This window comes from Parasteatoda tepidariorum, chromosome 2 (assembly GCF_982258835.1).
Source record: "Parasteatoda tepidariorum strain Cologne lab strain chromosome 2, Ptep-v5.0, whole genome shotgun sequence".
NCBI lineage: Eukaryota > Metazoa > Arthropoda > Arachnida > Araneae > Theridiidae > Parasteatoda > Parasteatoda tepidariorum.
The window spans coordinates 70,599,397-70,623,251 of NC_141756.1; the positions used below are offsets into that span (position 1 = coordinate 70,599,397).

General features: G+C 28.5%; 1 protein-coding gene across 2 annotated transcripts in view; it reads right to left on the minus strand.

Annotated features, from left to right (window-relative positions):
* The window catches only part of LOC107444914 (tachykinin-like peptides receptor 86C), a 62,872-nt gene that overhangs the window by 12,740 nt on the left and 26,277 nt on the right, over window positions 1-23,855 (minus strand). For both annotated transcript variants that reach the window (XM_016059184.4, XM_043053403.3), the window contains exon 2: window positions 2,590-2,805. In XM_016059184.4, the coding sequence (XP_015914670.1) occupies window positions 2,590-2,805 (216 nt within the window). The remainder of the gene's footprint in view (window positions 1-2,589; window positions 2,806-23,855) is intronic.

Genomic DNA, 23,855 nt, shown 5'->3' on the forward strand with positions numbered 1-23,855 from the left:
GAACCACCTCCATTTTATAATTGCAGCTCCCAGCAATTATAAACTACTAAAATACAGATTTAAAAAATGCTTGTAATTACTTGTTTATCCGATATTTGAGTTCGAAATGTTATGTAAACGTTAACAGGGTTGACCAATGGTTAAAGATTTACCTAAGCAATAAAATATAACTTAACATAATTAATATCAGTGACTGTCGATTTACTCATATCTAAACTGCTCGTTATGCCTAACCAAATCAAAGGTAAACTACAAGCACTATAGTGAATAAAAATATATAAATAACAGTGTCTCTTGCATACTATTTAAGTAAGAGGAATATTAGATGTACATTTGACTATTTACACATATATAAAGCTAGTAAGAGTATAATAAATGAACCGAAATATGGATTATAAGACATAATTGTCCTCCAATATCAATTAAGTAGAAAAAATAGTTTTATCATAGTTCCCGAAAAAATTCATTTAGAGGACATAAAATCAAAATGAAAATACATTAACACTTTAAAAAATATTAAATAAGGAATCCTTACAATTAGTTTTTAAAGAAAATATTTCGGCATTCATAAAGCATTTACAAAGCTTGCATTTCGTTCCTACTCTTTTTTTTCCTTCAGTATTTGGCTAATGAGGTGAACCAGGTTCAAATCCCTGCCATGGCTGGTTGATACGAATCCCAGCCATGGCTGGTTGATACGAATCCCAGCCATGACTGATTGATACGAATCCCAGCCATGACTGATTGATACGAATTCCACACCTGGCACGCACTAACCACAGTACTGACGTAAAATATCATAAGTGACAGACAAATCATTAGTTAGAGTTTCCTTGCCGTCAGACTAACCGTGGGAGGTTTTAGTGTTTTCCTTTTCGTGTAGCGCAAATGCTGGTTAGTTCGAACAGAAAGTCCTCCACAAGGATAAATTTCGTTCAATAATTGACCCAGGAGTTCCCTTGTCTTTTGGATTGGGTACAAAATTACAATGCTGTGGAGTTGAACATCCGTAGTCGTAAACCCAAAATTAGGTTGGCTGTCCAGCGACTCTAAGAAAATGAAATATTTGGCTAAAAAGGAGTCAAATCCAATCCGATTTTTTCACTTATATAATGCAGAAAAGCGAATATTTCACAGACTCTAAACGAATAAAATATTTGGCTAAAAAGGAGTCAAATCCAATCCGTTTTTTTTCGCTTATATAATGCAGAAAAGCGAATATTTCACAGACTCTAAAAGAATAAAATATTTGGCTGAAAAGGAATCAAATCCAATCCGATTTTTTTCGCTTATATAATGCGGAAAAGCAAATATTTCACAGACTCTAAAAGAATAAAATATTTGGCTGAAAAGGTGTCAAATCCAATCCGATTTTTTTCACATATATAATGCAGAGAAGCGAATATTTCACAGACTCTAAGAAAATAAAATATCTGGCTGAAAAGCAGTCAAATCCAATCCAATTTTTTTCACTTATATAAAGCAGAAAAGCGAATATTACACAGACTGTAAAAAAATAAAATATTTGGCTGAAAAGGAATCAAATCCAATCCGATTTTTTTCACTTATATAAAGTAGAAAATGGAATATTTCACAGACTCTAAGAAAAGAAAATATTTGACAGAAAAGGAGTCAAATCTAATCCGATTTTTTCAACTTATATAATGCAGAAAAGCGAATATTTCACAGTCGACAAAAAAAACGTATCACGGTACAACACTCGCAGTTAATTATACAAGTGAAATAATCTAGATAATTGCCAATAGAATGTAATGTCTGATATGGTAACCTTCTAAACTTAACTACAGGGCAAGCAGCAAAGCAGAATTAAAATGACAGAAATTTTGAACACGTTCACCTAGAAAAGTAGAATTATAATAAAAATTTAAAGATTATGCTGTTACAGCAAAAATTAGTAATCCAGGAGTTTCCTTGTCTTCTGGATTGGGTTCAAATTACAATGATACGGAGTTGAACATTGGTAGTCGCGAACTCAAAACTGGGCCGGCTGTTCAACGACGATTATAAAACGAAATAAAAACCCGTCGATATGAGCCATAGTGTCTCAGAATATAGAGCGCTCGCTTCCCATTGAGGTGACCTATGTAAAAATCCTAGTGTTGACAGATCGATAAAAATTTTATTTCCTGCTTGCACCGACCATACTACTGACATAAATTATCCTCAAAAGTAAACAGATCATGCTTTAGAATCCATTTTACTTCGAATTAACTGAGGAAAATTGTTGTGGTTTTCCACTCCATGTTACTTAAACGGGGGTAAGTTTCTTTTAACTTTCTTCACGAATGTTAGTTTGACCCAATGCTTTGTTCAGAAATTCACCTTTCTTTTGAGGTCAGTTCAAAATAACGAGATTACTTAGATAAACATTGATAAAACAAAAAAAGTGTCGACTGTTTAGCACCAGTTTTAAAATAAAGTGAAGTTTTGATATTGACAGCTAACTAATGGATGATTGAATGTAAGGTACATTCAAATGAAGTAAGTTTGAGCATCTATGCACAAAAATAATAGGAATTCATTTTTTTCTGAGTTTTTGTAAACAATAAGAAAAACAAAAATACTTACATGTGATCGGAATATGAATGCCCAGCAGGACCATCCGGCCATACTAAGTAGCATATTGTCCTGTGACCTCGGTCGGCATATCTGAAGGTCATCGTTGTAGAATACAAAATAGAAGGGCAGGACAAAATAGCACCAGCAATCCATACAGTTGTCAGAATAGCATATGCTGCCAATCTTGACATCCGTGGTCGGAGAGGACGAACAATCGCTATAAACCTAAAAAATAAGATTAGCAGTTTAAAATATTTGCATACAACGAAAATAATCAATAATTACAACTAAGTGAAATGAATACACAATGACAATGATTAACGCAACTAGGGAAAAGAATACTTCAAATAAAGTACTAATTTAATAAAAAAAGACATTAAAACAACCCTATAAAAATTTAACAAAAGCAAAACTTTTCTAAAAGTATTTCAATTTAAAAAAATCTTGTAATTATAAGGAGAAAAGGATGTTTCTTCGGAAAAAATAAAACCCAATATATTTTTGGATAAAAGGCCTTGTTATGATTATAATACTTGAAAATATTCCTCTTATTCTCTATATGCTTCTCTCTTTAATGAGGGAAATGAGAGTGATTTGAGGGGAGAATTGAATTTCTTGTAGACATAAAAGTATGACTTTTTTCTGATAACTTTTTTTTTCTGATATGATTATGATACCTGAAATCTTCCCTTCTATATGCACTTTTCCCCTTTAATGAAAGAAATGAGAGTGATTTGAGGAGAGAATTGAATTTCTTATAGATATGAAAGTAGGACTTTTTTCTGATATATTTTTTTTTTCTGATATGTTTATGATACCTGAAATCTTCTCTTCTATATACACTTTTGCCCTTTAATGAAGGAAATGAGAGTGATTTGAGGGGAGAATTGAATTTCTTATAGATATGAAAGTAGGACTTTTTTCTGATATCTTTTTTTTCTGATATGATTATGATACCTGAAATCTTCGCCATTCTTCTCTATACACTTTTCCCTTTAAAGAGGGAAATTTGAGAGTGATTTGAGAGGAGAATTAAATTTCCTATAGATATGAAAGTAGAACTTTTTTCTGATATCTTTTTTCCACGTTGAATTGAAAGAAACCAATGCCGAGATGATAAAACTACCGATTTAGACGCTAGAAGCACTTTATGAACAAAAAGTGCAATTTTGTATTTGTACCTGATTACGCATCTCACATTGCTATCGAAACAGCATTGCTATATTTTTATTAGTTCGATCATCTTGAGATTAGTCTCATTCAACTGAGCGTGAAAAATACATCGGGAACAATGTCTTAATTGCATGTCTAAAAGTAATTCCATTTCCTCCCCTAACCCTCACCCTCATTTCCCTCGGAAGAAGCGTACAGAGATGAGTAGCAAGTTTACAAGAATGATTTATAATAATAAAATACGTTTATGGAAAAAAACTGGGGTAATTCTTTTTCCCGTTAAAAAACTGAATTACTAAAAGGAATTTTCAAAATAAAATATATTTTTTAATTGATATTCTTTTCTGATTTCCCCCCCCCAAAAAAAAACTGATTATTTTTTTCCATTTAGCTTTAATGTAACGCTTATATATAAAAGGAACAACTGATTCATTAAGTATGTTTTTTTAAAAAGCTTTAGTATACTATTTGCTCTTATTAAAACGTTATTAATCTTAGAGATAAAGGAAACAGAAATTAACTATAACTACAATTCTGTATTTAAAAGTATTTGTAACAGTTTTATATTTTAGTTTCAAGTGCATTAAGTACCGAACTGTAGCTATCGTGCAAAATATTATAGAAAATTTAAAAAAATAATAATTGTTTAAAGGAATTACTGTGAATATATTGCTAAGCACATGCTTGATTGTTCAGTGAAATATTTCTGGAAGACAGCTGTTAAGTTGACTCTAATATTCATGAAATTATGTGCTGTTAATAAACTCACCAGAAATGAATAGATAAAAAATAGGGTGTTTAAAAAATAGGCGAAGTAACTAAGTGCAATAATAAAAAAAATATTTTAAAAAAATTTCAATTGTGCTGTTATATGCTTTTTCGCTTTGTGCATAACTTCATAATGTTGATTAAAACCGAATTTTTGATTATTTACTTTCTCACCGTAGGAAGAACTCAGAATAAAATCACTCTTAGGATAAAAACATGTGAGAAAGTAATGTCGAAGTAAGCCATCTATCGTAAAAATTGTCAACTAAAACCAGGATTCCTAAGAGGAAAATTTATGGCCCGACTAAAGAATTTGCAGTAAGATTTTTTTTTAATGTAAACTGTTAACCGTTACCAAATTATATATATTTTTAAAATGTCAGTCTGGTTTAAGTCAGCTTGTATTTATAATGTATTATAAAAGTCTCTCTATCTACATATTATATCTATCGACAAGATTTGTAATTCATAATATACATATGCTAACCCTTTGAGGCAGAAATGACACCGATGTCCCTCACAATATATATTTTTTTTGGTGCACTAATTAGAAGTAAAAATACATTTTGGTACTTTTTAATTATAAAAAGCAGTTTAATGGTTACTAAAAAAATCTGTCAGATTATTAAAATTATATTGTACTAAAATATTATACCCCCCAAAAAAATTTCGCATTTTTTTATTCATATTCAAAAAATTTTCAATTGTAAATTAAAGAAATTTTAATGATAAATCACCGTTTTCCTTTTGATCTAAGTACATAAGAATTTTAAAAATATATATTGTTCGAAAGTGAGCCGTGTTTAGAATATTCAATCTTTAACGTAGAAAAAAAATACTGGTATCTCATCCTTTATTCATTGTCATATATTATTAAAATGCTAAACATAATATTTTTCACTTATTTTAACGTAAAATAATACAAAATAGTGAAAAAATCACGAAAAGCATGTTTAATTAAAATTCTGCTTTGAAGGGTTAAAGTAAGCTAAAACAGTAAGAACAGTATAAACTGAAAGCTCATAATGGGCCGTTAAGACCGTAACATCTATATTTATCCCAGACATTAGTAGATAATATTCTTTATTTTCCTGTCATTACTTTACTTTCTGTCTAGTTTTTTTACTATCATTTAATGAATACTCAAATCATCATTGTAAGCATGAATATCTAAATGACTATGCACTAATGATTCGCAGTTCCTTCTAAAATTGCCAATTTGTAGATTCCTAAACACATATTATGAATAAATATTGAAATACAATTTGAGAATAATGCTATCCATCATTATCTTGATCCTTGACTGCTGAATAAATAAATATTGTTTCACGATTTGTTTTCATGTAACTGTATTTTTTGGCATTCGTTCTTTACGCTGTATTTATCCACTTGCGTAAATAAGGAGCGTCATTGTGAGCTTGCCGATAACATCGATTGCTTGTTTTTACCCACTGCATGTGATGTCGTTTGCTAATTTTTTTCTTTAGCGAGAAGAGACAATATTGTATTACAAAAGTTGGTGTTTCCTAATTTTAAAATACGGACAAACCCTTCATTGATAACTCTTGTAAGAAACATATTTACATACTGAATAATATGCAATTTATAATTGTTTAATTCAATTTTTAAAAAAAAAATGATCACATAATTTTTAAAAGCCAATGATAGTTAAGTAAATAAAATATTTGTAATAAGAATGGGGGTTCAGTTTTAGAAATTGAAAATTTTCAATCTTTAATTAATATTGTAGGTTAAATTAAGTTTAATTCCAGAATATTCATGGCTATGCTAATCTTTAAGCATCGTTAGTAATTCAAAATGTAATGTTCTGTAACAATAAAAATTATTGCACGCTCATTAATATTGTTTAAAACCTATTTAAAGAAAACGTAACAGTTTCTATTGATAAGGGTTATGGTAACTAAGAAAAGTTCGGGCTGAGATTACAAGAAAATCCTTTAAATTTTTATTATAGTAATGAAAAAAAACATAAGAGATGAAAATAAAAGTAAAATGAAAAACGCTGTAATAATCTGTAACAATAAAATGTATCGCTTTCTCATTTATATTGTTTAAAGCCTATTTAAAGTTTATTGCAGTTACTATTACAGTTTCTATTGTTGCGAGTGATGATAATTATAATGAATTCAGTCAAAAAGTACAAAAAAATCCTTTAAATTTACTATATTATAGTAAATTACAAACTGTAAGAATGATGAGAATTAGTAAAAGTAAAATGAATAACAAACTTAGTATTCTTACTGGCATTAGTTGTTTCAAAATATTTTTTATTTTTTTTATTTCCAATGAGCTGCACAATCGGTCTTGCCGATGAGCAGACCTAGTGCGTTCTCCAGAGGTGGTATCCACTCTTTCAGGACCACCACGATGGGTGAGATACCGTTGGTCATGTTAATTTGGACGTCTAGTTTCTGCCACACCAGATGGCAGCACCGAGACTCTATTTGGATGCTAAAGTGCACTAGGAATTTAATTTTGCCGGAAATGCCAAGAGCTAATAAGGCACTCCAGGGATCTTTTACATGCCGCATAATCATACGACATGGCCGCTGAGGATTTTCTGCATCCCGAAATTCCGGTGTCTGGGCCGGGGATCGAACTCGCAGACTTGGGCTCAGAAGGCCACCGACTAACCAACTGCGCCACCCAGCCACTTGTTTCAAAATATTTTATACATCATTTCATTTTTTTGGTACACTCCACTTTCCTTCTTTTTATTCATTAAAAATTTAGTAAAAATATATATAAATTTCAGAAAGTTTAGATACCTTATTCATAAATATCAGATAGTTAATTTTTTACGATTTTAACTTTGTTCTTACTAATATCACAATCCAAATAATGAAAAAACAATGATTTTTTATTAATATTTCATGCATTGCACATACTGACAAGGTTTTTGAGTGATCAAGAATAAAACGTTTTTCTTTTTTTGTTGAAAGCTTCATCGTACCTTAATAAAGGATTGAAATATGTATTTTTTTCATACAATCCAGGAATTTTATAAGGAATTTTTTACAGTGTATCTCTGGAGTTATTCGAAATTTTCTGAGAGAAGCCAATTTCTCAAAATTTGACTACTGAGAGGGGGTTCGTTTACTTTCTTCTTTGCATTTTTAAAACTAATTTTAATCGATTCCCTAGATCAATCAGTTATCAACTTAAGGTTCTATTACTGAAATATTCGTTTATGTTTAATGTTAATTTTTTATTTCTTATCCAACCTACTATTATATGAAGAACATTTTCAAAATCTTTAATTTTTGTTGTCATTTGTGTTTACCGATTTCTTAAAGATTTTTTTTTCTGTTTAAGATAGAGGTTTGAAATTTTTTGTAGGTACTTTAATTTAAATATGCTTTAAAAGATCATTTGGATTTAAGTGTGACTATTATATTTAGTTTTTTTTAGGAAGAAATTAAAATTAGTATATTTAGAATTATTATTTTTAAAATAAAAATTAGGGTTTAGTCACAGAAATATTTTTATTAGAATTCAAAACTAGTCAGATTTTTAAATCAATACAAACTTCTGTTCAATTCAGGAAATTCATACAAATTCAATACAGTACAATAATACATACAATAATTATTTAAAAAATTTAAAACTCATAAAAATTAGGTTTTTTAAATCAATTAATGTATACTAAGAAATTATTTTTAAGTATTCAATATATATTGTAATTAGTTTTTAATATTCTTATAAAATGACTTTTTGATGACTTATTTTTCAAAAACAATGCAATGATATTATATGAAACTAAATAATGATTACTTTCAGTAATGTTGCCACAAAATACGCTCCTTTTAACTTTAAAATTAAAAAAAAGGTTATCGTGTAGTCTTAAAACTTTTCACAAACTAATTTTTGCATACTTCAGTTTTAGCACTTTTTAAAAGTATAAACTTCTAAATCTTATCTTCATTATTATTTCTTTAGTAGCAATAATTGTAGCACAGGTTAATGTAACTTAAATAAGAGACACTAATTATACCTCAATAGTTACTCATGAAGAAAAAGAAATAATACAAAACTAAAAAAATTGAATTCATTTTAAATGATAAACTCTGATGTTTTGCGCAGTCGACTTGCCAAATGTCAACGACTGACATTAAAAAATCCCTACTAAAAATATTTTGCTTTGTTTCTTATTTTATTTGTATTGTCTCATGCATAAGCTGTAAACATGTTGTCAAATAAGCCATTTTTTATTCAGTTATTCTAATTTTGTAAATTCAGGGTGACATCAAAAACTGTATGTGTTATCTGGATTTTCACCGGCTTTACGTTGTTTGTGACATTATGTTTTTCCATGAAAGATATTCTTCCCAACAATCACATTCTAAATATTTATAAACAGCTTACGAAAGCTTTAAGGAATAAATACTAATTTTGTTTATGTTTATTTATTACGGGTAAAGAGAAACGCATGAAAGTAATTTTCATTTTTTATTCATTCAGAACATTTTTAATGTATTAGGTTTCATAATTTCCTTAAAAAATATAGAAAATCCTCTTTACATATATATATATATATATATATATATATATATATATATATATATATATATATATATATATATATATATTTGCCAATGAAGAAGAAAGAAATTATTAAAAGATGTTTTAAAAAAATATTCACAAATTTAAAAAAAAATTTAAAATCAAAAAAAAAAGGGAAAAGGTTATATTCGAAAAAAAATTGTGCTTTCTAATATTATATTATGGTAGCGAAAGCAAAACATATCATTGTATTGATATGAACTATTGTATTGATATTCGAACCAGTATTATTAAAAAGCTAGTGAGCCCCACTCTTACTTTCAGCAATCCCCAATCAGTGATTTTTTTTCGTTATCTCATGTGATTCCTATGCTTTTCCGAACACTCCTAAACAATTGACATATTTAACCACATTAGTCAAAACGCGAAAGAGGGTGGGGACGTTTGGCATAACTTCCAAACACACAGCAAGAGCTTCGGAACCTCTACAAGCGATGACACGGCAGATTACTTTAAATATTTCATTACTTCTGAGTCTCTGAAAGTGAAAGTTTTCAAACATAAATAGTTAAAGCAAAAGGGAGAAGTGTTCTCTTAAATTTTAAGAAAAATCATTAATACTGTTTCTTTTCACAATACTTTTGCTTATTTTCCACGTCTTTTGGCTTCCAGCCATCCTCATTCTCCCCCAAAACACACCCATAAAATAAAAATATGTAGCTACAATTTGGCGTGAATGTGACATAAGGGGTAGAGGTCCCCAAACTCACTAGAATAATTGTAAGATTCACGGTACAAAACATTCCTGGCCTCTTCTTCCTTACCCGCTTGTTGCCAAAATCCAACCTAAATAGTTTTTTTTTATTATTATTTATAGATTATTGGGTGAGGGAAGAAAAGCAGTTTGAAGCTGGAATGTAAAAAAATTAAAACTTCTTTGAAAGATTCAGGGGGTGAAGACTTCCTGATCTTTCCCCAGTGTCGCGAAAAAAAGTTGTCAAGGGAGTAACTACTCACAGCATTAAGGCAAAGGAGGGTATTTTATCGACGACTAAGGACTCGTAAACTTTTAAATCGATTATTATAATCTTGATTTTGAATTAAAATTTTCTTGCTGGTAAATATTTAGTGCAAGGAAAACAATTTATAGAAAATACAATGCATATAATTAAAGTAAAATTTTTATAATTATTTATGTACCTTATACAAATCCACAACTCTGAACCAATCCGTCACTAAATTTGGTGAACAGTGCGAGGAAAAAAAAATGACGGATGTTCTTAAATGACTTTTGATCTAATGATCGGATCTTTACGTTTTAGGACTCAATCTTAATAGTTAGAGGGGATGACCTCAAATAAGCTCTTTAATAAGTGCGCATGATATTTTAAGCTAAGAAATCAAACACAAAAATGCACTTTCTCTAAATAAACACTTTTTTTTCCAATGAATTCTGATTTCCGATCCCCAAAATATAGGGGTTAGCGGTTATCTGGAAAATGTGGTCCTCATATTTCGGTCAGGAGTGCGAACCAAAAATTTGAACCCTTAATCTTAATTTGTGTATTGCCGTATCTCGAGAACTTTCAAAGCGATTTAAAAAGTTTTGCACATAATTATAAAAAATTTTTGTTCGAAGATAATAATTCTATGCAAAAGAACAAATGTTAGCAAATATTCATTATTTTTATTATTTTGTTTAATAAAAGTCGAAAAAAAATTGTATGGTAAGGTATACAATTTATTCCCTCATTTTAAAGTGTTTAATTTTACACGGCAAAATACAACATTTGAATCAATCCGGTTGAATAGTTCGTGAGAATTTGAATTTTCAAAAAGTCGTGTTTTTAAAATTCGAATTCTCGGGAACTAATCGACTCATTTCTATTAATTTTGCATTCTACCATTACGTACTTTAAAATGATGTAAAAAGTTGTCTCCCTTACAATTCCTTATTTTTCGACTATTATTAAAAACAATAATAGAAAATAATGCTTCTTTATGAAATTTATTTTTTGCATGGAATTATCTTTGTACAAATGAATTTTATGATTGCGTGCAAGTAAAGTTAGCATTAAGGGGTCTAAATTTTAAATCGATTTCCTGATCAAACTATGGCGACCATATATCCCAGATTGCTGCTACTTAATGTATTTTGAGGATCTTAGATCTGAATTTGGTGGAAAAAAAAGGCTTGTTTATTTAGAGAAAGTACATTTTTGTGTCTGATTCAGTAAATTAAAATATCGTGTATCCTTATTAATTAGCATATTTGAGATCCTCACCTCGAATCATTTTAAGGGGAAAAAACATCTCGTATAATAAATAAATATACTAGGGATTTTTGTGAACTTACATTAAAGAATTATTCAGTGCAACTAACGTGCATTTTCGTTACATAGAGATAAAAAAAAGCCAAAACCTCCCACTGTCAGCCTGACAGCAAAGGGACTCTATGGACCATTTACCACTGAGAATATTTCACGTCAGAATAGGTAGTAATTGAAATTTAAAAAATGAGCTTTGTACTAAAAAGTTAAACTAGTTGAGAAACCGTACTAATTCGATTGAGAGAAACATAAAAAAATCGTCCCGCTAATATTGACCCCAATAATGCTCAATTAATTAATTTTGATAATAGGTTCTAATTGAAGTAAAAATTCCGTTCTATGTATTAGAAAGTAAATAAAATGAATAAACGGCTCTAATTCGTTTGAGAGAAATATAAGTAACCTCCATAACATTATTGAATTACTTCTAAAGCAATTTAGAAGTAGTAACGAAATAAATGCTCGTTAAAATTTAATTTTATTGAAAATGTTAATATAAATTTTGAATGAAGTTCATTCTAATTGCAATATATGCTTACTATTTGTGCTCATATATTCACTTTGATCAATTAGAGAGTGCACTTGGCATTACTTTCGGTTGATTGCAAAAATAAAAAGAATACGGAAATAAAAGAATACAAAAGAAAAGGTCATAGCAAACTGCGTTAATATGAATACTATAGTATAGAAGGAATCGATGACTTTGAAAGGGATCAACAGAAATAAATAATGTTGGAGATAAACTGTATACCTCTATTTATTTACACTATCAGTTCTTTCCGGAAAAAATTTAATAGTAGTTTTTTTATAATAAACTTAAAATTTTCTGACTCTTGCACTCTTATTTTAAAAGTGTTTTTGCATCGTATTGTTTTGCAGTTGACTTTATTTTAATGTACATCCGAAAAAAGATTCGGATCTTCATAAGGATCAGAAGTTGAAACTTTTCTGCGGAGAAATATTTCCTTGAATATACATAAACTTTCTGTTCTCCATTTTTAAAATATTTACGTTAAAATTAATGTTCCTAATTTGTTTGCGAGACACAATACGCTATTTCTGACCATGAGCCGTATCGCTAAAGTATGGGAAATAAAGTTTACGTTAATGTAACGTTAAAGCAATGCAGAAGCTCTCTAACATTTTACTATTTTTACTTTGGTAATTGTGCTCGTTAATGTCATCGAAACAGAAATGAAATCATGTTTTCTAATTGAATTAAAATATACAAACAAGTATTTGATCAAGAAATGAAACCGCGCTAAGAAAAAAATTGGTCAACCTGAATATGATAAAATTTACCGTGTTTCTGACTGTATGGAAACGCCAAAAGGCGCATTAATTTTTATCAAATCCGTTGGTAATGATTTTGTTTAAATTAAAACCGCACTATATTTTATGCTTTTATAATGTGTGATAAAATGTGGTAATTTTTTCATGAAAACTTAGACCAGGGCATAAAAATTATTTATTCAATTAATGTTTAGTTTTTTATTTTTTACTGGATGTATGGTAATTAGAACTATAATTTTAAAATAAAATAAAATTTCAGTACCAATGCGGTAATTTTACCAGAACTTTTTTCTCCATCCACTTTCACGAAACTTTTTAAAAAGAATAAACATGACTGAAAAAAAAAACAATTAAAGTGCAAAAGGTAATTTTTGGTAAAAAACAACACTTTTGGTAAAAAAGCCAAAATTTCAAGCTTAAAAACCTCCTGATAAATCATATTATATAATATCTTTTAACTCATAATTATTCTTCATATGAGCAAAACTCCTAAAGGCACTAGCAGGCAATAAATTGACTAAAACCAATTTAGTATTTAAATCAATAACACATGATTTTGAAACATAAATATTTCTGAATTCTAAGGGAATCCCCTCATTGCTCCGACAAAGAACATGACGTCAAATTGAATTTGAATAATTAATCAAGGCGATAACAAGGAACAGCTTCCTTCATTTAACCTTAACTAGATGATTAATTGAGGAAAACTCTGCAAATTATATTCCCTCTTCGGAGTAACCTTGACATCTTAACATATTACCATACTTAGAGGTGAGATTGTTCCATTGTTACAATAAGCTGCTATTAAAAAGGAATTTTTTCTAATAGATTCGATTTGCACATTGAGTTTAAATGATGTATACAATTATTTTGCATTAAGTAAAAATTAAGGGGCACAGAACACAAATAGCTTAAATATTTTGAGATTGCTTTATAGCTTAATAATTTTCGTTTCAAATGGCGAAAAATTTCCTTTCAACTTAATTGGAGCACGAGATTAAATATGACTTCATTCTTTCCTGTGCGTAATATTAATCCCTCGGTTATATTTTTTTATTTAAAATTATGCATGTGAAAATGAATGTAACTCCAAAAAATTGTAATCAGAAATATTTCAATTATTTTAATTTATTTTTCTTTTGGAAATTCGTAAGACTTTCTTTGATTTTGCTTCATGCAATTTTTATAAAAAAAAATAATAAAAGAAAAATATCCAATAATTTTAAAAAATAGCATTTTTTTTTATTTTAACAAAAATTAAAAGGGAAAAAATGTCGAAAACAAAGTAAAACATAGCTATTTTTGTCCAAAACAAACAAAAACAATTTTTATATCAAAGCCTGATATTTCAATGGATCAAAAATTACAAATTCTTTTAAATGTTTCTAAAATAGTTTTTTTTTATACTTGCTAAACAATATCACAAAAGAAATTATATGTTATATGCTAAAAACAATTTATATGTTTTTAAAAAAGTTATAAATTTCAAGTTAAGTAAAAATGTGTTAAGTTATGTGTTAAATTCAAAGTTCTTCATGTATTCAAAATTTTGGTTACACCGAATTATGTCTTTAAAATATTTTATTCACTGGTTTTCACATTAAAATTACTCGAATATTGTTCTCCAATTAAATACGTTAATGCTGCTCAATTTAGTTTAAATGAGACTTAAACATATTAAATTAAAATGTTGTATATTATTTTCGACTTTAACCCATAGCTTTTTTCGAATTTTGCGTAGAATATATATTTAAAGTTTCACTATCGTTTTCTTAAATGATATTTTATGCAAAAATGAAGCTAAATTAATCTATATTGGGACTTATATATAATAAATTAAAAAATGGATAAAATTAAAAATATAATAAAATAAAATAATGTAATATAATATAATAAAGATTATATAAAATTAAATTAAAATATGCATTTAATTAAAATATTAAAATCAATTAATCCCGTGAAGTATCATACAAAATACCTCAAACACCAATTAAAATTTAATTTTTGACATACACTACTCAAATCAATTCAATTTAATCTGTTATGTTCAATTAATATCTGGGTAATTTATAATCTAACGTACTATTAAATTTAAAATGGATAATTCTGTAATAAATTATGTAAGACTTCGCCTCATTTATGTGCAAGGGAGAGCTCTGAGGTAACAGTGTATTAAGCTAAAACTATGTTTTTTGTTAAATAATTCTTTCAGATATCAGCAAGGGAAGTACAGTGGCTCAGAGGATATACACCAACCAGCGATGGTTGGTGGATAAGAATTCTGCTCCTTTTCCCCACCGACCACAGTGACGTATAATATTCTCAGTGGTAGAGGGATCATATGGCTAAGAATCAGCATGTTATTTGGCTAGCTGTAGAAAACTTTCGATGTTTTCCTTTCCATGCAACGCAAAAGCGTGCCATCAAAAAAGTCTCCACTAAAGCAAGTTTGTTCCAATGAGTGATCCAGGAGTTTCCATGTCTTCTGGGCTGGGTTTAAAATTACAAAACTACGGAGTTGACCATTGATAGTCGTAAACTCAAACATTCATCGCTGTTTAAAGCAAAATTATGAAATAAGTTACCTGTACAGGTAAACATTCTGAACAATCAGCTAAAAAAAGTCGAATGTAAACTAAAAAGCAGCAAATTGCAAAAAAATGAGCTTGCTGCAGGTTGTTTAGCGGTTTCATTTGATTAGCAATAGTTAAAACAAATTATCGGTACTTAGTCAATGAAATTAAGTAAAAACTGAAACTTTCTCCCACTGCACAGTGGGCCAGAAGACCATGATCTTTGGCCAAAAGTCAAAAATTAAATTTCAGCTAAAATATGTTTAGGCAGCTTTAATATCGCCCAAATTAAGTATTCATAATCAATCCAAACATTATAATTTACCTTTTGGACCGACGAGAGCACAATGTAGTGAAAAATATGTTTAAAAAAAATTTTTAATGTAACTTTTAAATTTATATTTCAGAAATATATATAGGAATTTCACCTCACTGTTGCCTTTTTATCAGAGTAATTAGTCTGAAATTATAGTAAAATTTTTCAATTCGTTGGATTAGTTAATACTCTTGACAAACTTATAGTCTATATCTTATCATTTGACATTTTACAATGTTTGAATCACTTTCGAAACTTATCTCCAAAAAGTTCCACAAGGTAATTAGCTAAACATTTCCTTTGTTGTCTTCTTTGATGTTTCTTCTTTCGAAAAAACCTGCCCCATATTGCAAAGGTGGACTAAATATACCGAAAAACAAAAGTTATGTTTTTTTTCATGTTTTCGAGTTATTTTGTAATATTACTTTGGAAATATAATTTGCTTTTCATTTTTATTATAAAATAACGAAAATTATTATATTTTCATTGCTATATTTAATTATTTAAACGTACTATGTTTTTTTTTTGTTTTGCTCACCATATTTCAGCAGCAATTTTGGTTGTTTTTTTGGTATTTTTAGCGTATTTCAAGATTTCAACTATGAATTCAATTTACCTGCACATAAAAACTCCTAAATTTTGAAACAAGTTTTATCGAAATACTAATTTTGGCCACGAAACCTTGGATGGTGGCCCACTGTCCACTGGTTTAAAACAACCTCAAACTATCTATTTATACAATAACTACATCGTTCTCAAGTGCGTATAAATGAGAAATAGCGATACACTATTTGCATAACATGGTGTATCCCTGATCCAATGGCACATCGATATATTTAAGTACTTATCGACTTTAATCGATTGACTCCTGGAATTTCATATGTCACTCGAAATATCTCTCGCCAATCAAGATGAAGCACACGAATGCATAGTGGTTAGGTTTAAATAAGACAAAAATATTTAATTTAAATTTGAATTTTATATATTTATGCAGTAAAAATTTATTAACGCTTATGTCTTAATTATTTGAATTTCAAATATAATTATTTGAAGTACATTTCAAATAAGAATTTATGCAGCTTAACTCTTTGTAGGGATATTTTATTTCTAGTTATGTCTTGTTAAAATATTTTCGGGATTGAATTTTTTTTTATGAAAGAAATAATTTAGCTTATAATTAAAAACTAAATTGATTTTAGATAGTATTTTTCAAGTTTTAAATAATGTAAAGAATTGGCCATTCACTTGAACTTATAAATTCATATATAGTCAAAAATGTCTCGAAAAAAATGGTTAGATAATAATTTATTTAATTGTTGTTTTACCATATATGACTGTTGTGTTTTAATAACTGTGAGAAAAATCGTTTTTTATTTGCTTTCTCTTAATTCTGTTAAACAACCAGATTTTAATCTCATCAACTAGTCTCCCTAAATGAAGCTACTTATTTCTTTGCTATTGATTATATTTTACTTCTAGCATTGTTTTAAAACTGTAAATAAAAAAGAGATTTAACTAAGCATTGCTAATTGTTCAACTGCTTCATAGTGCTGCGTTCTATGCGCTTACGAGATTATAGTATTCTAATAGTTCAGGTTCATTAATTAGCGAGTGCAGAGAACTAGAGTTTAAATGTGTTGAACAGAATAGAGTGAATGGACGTGGTTGGAGTCAACACTAGGACTCGAACCCACGTTCTATTGGTCCTCAGACTGATAGATTAACCTTCTCGGCAATAATATATACCTATCATCAAGGAACGAAGTGACTTCATTTGGTGGATGTAGTTGGTATGATAAAAATCTGGTTGTGTAACCGTATTCAGTGACAACAGTTAATGAAAGGTTTTTCTCACAGTTAGCAGTTTGAATACTGTCTTATTAATGGTTATTTGAGTGTTTTGTCTGAATATGGTTCAATAACAATAAATTAAATTGTTATTTTGCCATTTTCTCAGAGAAAAAAAATAAAAATAAAAATGAAAATTCTCGCAGAAAGTGGCAAAATAACAATAAATTAAATTGTTATTTTGCCATTTTCTCCGAGAAATTTTTTTTTTTGGTCCCGCAGCGGACTGATCGTTAAAACACGGTTCCCAGAAGATCACCGAAGTCAAGCATCACTGGCTGCGGTCAGTGTGCGGGTGGGAGACCACTTGGATCAGTCTGCGTAGGGACCGAGGGTGTGCAGTATGGGTCCTCGTTAAACTGTTCTACAGCAAAGTGCTCGATTCCACGTGTAGGTCGTTAGACTACCGAAGCGGGGGTACCATCCCCTTTGCAGAGGATCAAAATTGTGATGGCTTGTCTTCGGATCATCAGACCGTCGCCAATAGCCAATTGTGCAGCTCTAGTGTGACGTAAACTAACTACAACAACAACCGAGAAATTTTCAACGGTGTACAATTGTTTTTCAAGAGAAAAAATACTTGTTTAAAAACTCTGAATTATTGATCACTGCGACTGATCATTGACATATTAATTATTTATTTGCCAATGTGAGTCTGATGTCTTGCTTTTACACATTTTTAATGAATAAAAAAAATAATTGGTTGTTATTTGTGTAATTGTTAATTGACAATTAGGATTTCCTTTCCTTTAAAAAAAACTCTTATGCATCAACAACTCTAAGTTTGATGCCACATTTACATTACATTGATTTACAATACATTTGGCTTTGTTCAAAAGCTAAAGCACTTTGAATTTTGGAATTACAAAGTTGGGTAGAAAAATGTACGAGAAATACGATGGAATAAAAAAATTTATTATTGGATAATCAGTTCGAGAAATATTAACTGTTAAACTTGCTGCAAAAAAAATATAATGAGGGCTGCTCCACTGTGAGTCATTTAAATACAATTACAAGATTTTAATCTTTATGCTGAAATGACAACTGCATTTATGAATTTTTTTTCTTTAAAATTGCAGTTTATTTCAAACCTGTTGCAATTTTAAGTGCTTTGTTTGCATTTTTTATCCATATTGTTGCTTTGCAACAATGATTATTCCTCCATTGTTGCATAAAAGTTTATCTCTCTCGAGATCTTCTTTTTATACGCTTGACTTGATGTTAAAATTGGCACAAAAAATATATATATATATAACAAAAGATAGAGGGAGAAGGATATTAGACTTTACTAGATCTTAACATGAAAAATTTTAAAAATATAAAAGCTTAAAAAGGAAAAGTCAACACCACTTTGAACTGTTGTATTGATTAAAGGTTATCATTTCATATTATTAACAAATAAAATTACTTCCAACTTGTTTCTCCTTAATGTGTGATACAATCTGTATTCTTGAATTTAAATATTTCTTACTTCAAATACAGTTGATTATTCACCTGAAGTAATCAATCTGTTTTATTATGATTAATATGTAAACAAAATGTTTTAAAATTATTAAAATTATATATTTTTATAAACAGAATCATCTTTGCTGCTTGAAAAGTAACGATATAAGAAAAAATAAAACAATGAATTGGGATTTCTAGTTTTATATGAAACTTTAAAACAAAAAACATATTTGTTACGGATGCGGTTTAACGGGGCAATATTAGATCATTTTACACAACGTGTTTGTGCTAAATTGTTTTATAAAAAAGGCAGCGTTATTCATAAAACAGAGTGTTTTGATGTGTTTACGTTTGTGTTTCTCAAAAAATAAATTTACGTTTCTGTACGCTTGAAATTGATTTTTTTAAAACCTAACTACAACCTATGTAATGCATTAATTATGAAATTTCTAAAAGTTTATGCACTTTCACTAACATCGCTAAAACAAGCATAGGTTATATTTTTTTGAAAAAAAAAACTATTCATCAAGATTGGTGAACAAAAAATCTACTATAAATTCGCTATATTGAAATGAAAATTGTTTATTAATATTTATATCCAAGTATTTCTAAATCAGTACTGAAACGTTCACAAAATATCAAGGAAGCTAAATAAATGTAAATGTTTGAAATGCAAAGAAAATTAAAAATTTTTACGAACTTTTAAGAAATGCAAAATATGAATTTTGTGTCGTTTCCATGGACGAGAGAAGGCATTAGATCTCTATTTAAATATTCTATCGACATTTTCATATAAGTTTTTGTTGCTTCATTCGAAAGCACTTTTCATTTAGAAACTAATGCCAGCCTTAGGATGTTTTAGAAATTAATGTGAGTTCCATTGGAAAACCAGATCGTGATGACTTTTAAAAAAAGTCTTTTTTTTTCATTACTATACATTTCCATTACAATATATATTTACAAATGATCATGGTTATTTGATATAATGTTTTATATAATGTTTATATAATATCTTAAAATGTAACCATTAAGAAATAGTTTCTATAAAAATTGACAAGCTTAATTTTTTAGGAGAAATTTTAGATGATTTTTAGCACGTTATAACAAATTAAACACGTTATTTCAGATAACTTTAGAAACACTAATTTGGTGATGTAATCCGCCGCTTTTAACTCGTTCACTTAAAGCATTGAGTTTATCTGACAACTTGAATAAAAAATAATTAATTATTAAAAAACATGCTGTAGATATATTTTGTATTCATAGAGATTTAAGCTAGAAACTTCACTGACGTTATGGATAAAATATTTGAGGAAACAGAATTGGCTGCAGTTTAATTTATATATTAATAGCTTTATCTAAAAAAATGTGAGAATTTCAATTTTCAAAAGTCTTTTCCAAAAGATTTAACTGAACCTTTTTGAAACATTCTTAGGATCATGGACAAAAATTACCCGTTTAATCCACTAGGCAAATATTAGGACGCTAGACACATACACGTATAAGACACATACACGTAGACATTCTCTTTTATTTTATTATTATTGATTAAAATTCAGAACAAAAATATAAATGTCAGGTAATCTTTAATAAAGTCGAACGTGTAATTATTTCTGGTGAATACAACTGTGTAGATTTTCTTTGGTACAAAAATCATGAATAAGAATATCCATTAAAACCTCTTATAAAAGCTGAACTATGTAGGGTAAATATGAAGAGCAAAAAAGTATGATATTTTAAAAACTGTGATTTTGATTATTGATATTAATACTTCTTTCCTCCTTCAAACTACTTAGCAAAAAGGTAAACATCTTGGTTAATACCAAACTTTACGTATTTTAAAATAAGAATCATAGTTAACATTATTTGTCACTTTGTTTAACAACAGTAAATATTGTGATCAAAAAGCTAATTTACGAACTGTAAATTACCTCTTATATAAGAGCTTCGAAGTATAGCAAAATCTGCCAAAGTTTCATTTCAAATGTTTGTAGATAACATCTTATTCTAAATGCAACAATGACACGTTAATGATATTTTAACATGGGAAGTCAAACTAAAACACGGTTGTTATACGAGTTTATCACGCAAACTGCGAATTACCGTGTTTGCTTTTCCAGTCTTAAAAATACACATTGAGCAAATGACATTTTTTTTCTTTTACAAATAAAGAATATTTTTCCACGTTAAAATGTTCTATTTATATATTGCATGCATCAAATATTACCCTCATATGGTTGAGTGTGCAAACAAATAAATGCAGTCAAATCTAAAAAAGTGGAATGCTATTATCCAAAACGGAAGAACTTCAACTTCAAATGACTGTTTCAAAATAAACCATAAATTTTATAAAAGAGTAAAATCCGAGAAGTGTCTTTTCCAATCTGGAATATTTTTATTTTAATATTTAAGCTTCTAGGAAAAAATATGGTAGTTGGTGTAGATTGAAATTGGTTTCTTTTTTGTTGATTTTGTCAGAATTCAAAAATTTAATGAAGGAAATCTGATAGAGGCAGATTATTAAATTAGGATCATAATCATAACAAAACTTTTATTTCGTTGCTGACCTTTAGATAAAAAAATATTGTTATCCAAGTGTCATTTGAAGTAAAATCATAAATTTGGCATTATATGAATATAGACAGGCCATAGGAGATAAATCTCCCACGACCTCCTAATCAAAAGGCAAATCAAAAGAGGTATTGAATAAATGCTTTTAATGTACAGGAGATATCCATAATAGATGCATTATCAAAAAAAGACACAGCCAAAAGCCAACCCTATGGTATCTCATGTGGATATTTAAATGATTTAAAGTAAGGTTTAAGGAACTAAGGATTTATTGCCAAAATGATGTTTCTCGGCGTATAGACCTAAAAAAAACCAGTAGTCACTCGGCATGTGGCGATTGAACAAAAAAGTTGACGACCTAATTTAATAAACTACTTTTTTTTTCAATTTTTATTTCGAAACAGATTTAAAAAAAGATTAGGTTTTCACAAAAGTCAGATAGTTGAAATTGGAATTTTCAGGAACTATTCGACCAATTTTGCTCACATTTTGTGTTTTGTCAGGTAAAATTACATTCTTTAAAATGATAAAAAAATTCTATACATTACAATTCGAAATTATTTCGGGCATTGTTAAATGAAATAATAAAAAATAATAAATGTCAACTAAAATTTTTTTTTGCATGAAATTATCTTTGGATAAATGATTTCCATAACTGTGTGTAATTTTTTTTTCAATTAGCTTGAAAAGATCTCAATATATAGCGAAGTACGTAAAAGGTAAAATTAACATTAAGGGGTTCACAATTTTAAGCACTCTCCTGACTAAGCTATTGAGACCACATTTCCTAGATTCCGTTTTACCTATAATTTGGGGGTTAGAAATTCGAATCCGTCGAAAAAAAGGTAGGTTTGTCTTAGAAAGTACATCTTTGTGTCTGATAACTTAAAATATCGGCTTGGAAGACTTCATGTTCGATGACCGAAGTTTAGGTTTTTAATTTTGCAGTTATGAAGAAAAAAAATATCGAAATTAAATTAATAATGGAATATTAAATAAAATTTATGTAAAACAAATTACTTATCCAATCATTTTTATTTATGAAGTGTCTTCTGAGTTGACTGTTCAAAATACACCATATTTTCAGGTGAGCCTCTTTAAAGATTTGACAGACTCGTATTCTTCGTACGCTCATTAATTCATTACATAAAAATATTTTTTTTTATCGAAATTTCTATTTCTAGAAAAATGCTGGAAAAACTAAAGCAATGGCTTTGACCTTTTTTCATCGATTTTTTATTTAAGTTTGAATCAAAAGCAATGCTCTCCCCAAGCGCTTTTAGAAGGGCCGCGAACTCTATCTGTTCTTTGATCCCTTTAAATGCGCCCTCTTGCGCTTCTTGTAAGAATTAGCCGCAATTCCTTAGAAACACTGCTTTTTTATTCCTATTTCATACGGAAAAAAAACGAATAACTCACAGATTAAATAATAATCGCACACTGATTAAATTATCTATGTTTATAGGTTAAAATTATCTGTGTTTTTCTCTTTACTATTACGAATATTTCCTTTGTCTGAATTATTCTGGAACTCTTATTATTAACTGGTATTATCTGGAATTCTCTAACTACTATTATTATCTGAAATTCTTATTAATAACTGGTAAAATTTTAATGAGTTTCACTTTTTTTGAGGAGGAGGTGGTAAATTTAGGAATTTTTAAAATAATTTTATAATGTGAAATTACTGTTCAAACAAGGATTTTGAAAATGAAAAATCCATCGAAAAAAATTTTAAAAAATGCAATTTCATTTTTTTTCATAATTTTCAGTTTAAATTAGAGAAAAAAGCTTTAAAGTTGCTAATCAATTAAACAGTTTTTGTTTTAGTTTACTTTTTTTTGAAAAAAAACTATGCTCAAAGATTTTCTTTTAGAGTGTTTAATTATTTATTATAAACTACGCATTTTTCCCCTGTTTTAATAATGTAGGAGAATTAAATTTTTCAATTTAAAATTTTACGATTTAAATGAATTCTTATGCATTGTTTACATATAATATAATATTTTTTTAACTCACACTTATTCCTTATTCAGAAATAATTTTTAGAATTCTTTCTTATAAATTAGAGAAATTTCAGTTTCCTTAAAAAATATTCTTTGTAAACGTTAATAAAACTGAATAAATCTTTTTTAATAAAAACAGTATCAAAAACCATAGATTGAAGAAAGAAAACTATTGCGTAGCATGAGTATTGTTCTTAATGTAACGCTGTGAGTGATGAAAATCTTTTGTAGAAAAGTTATGATGAACAATAGGAAATTTTCATTGAATAATGTAAATATTTGCAATAAAGCAAAACATACAAAGCCGTATATTATCATTGTGGTATTTTCTGAAGTATGTAAAATGATAACAAAGCATTTCCATTTTAGTAATTTCTAGCTTGCCAAATAATACTCTGAAAAATATAATACGAATAGAATTTAAATA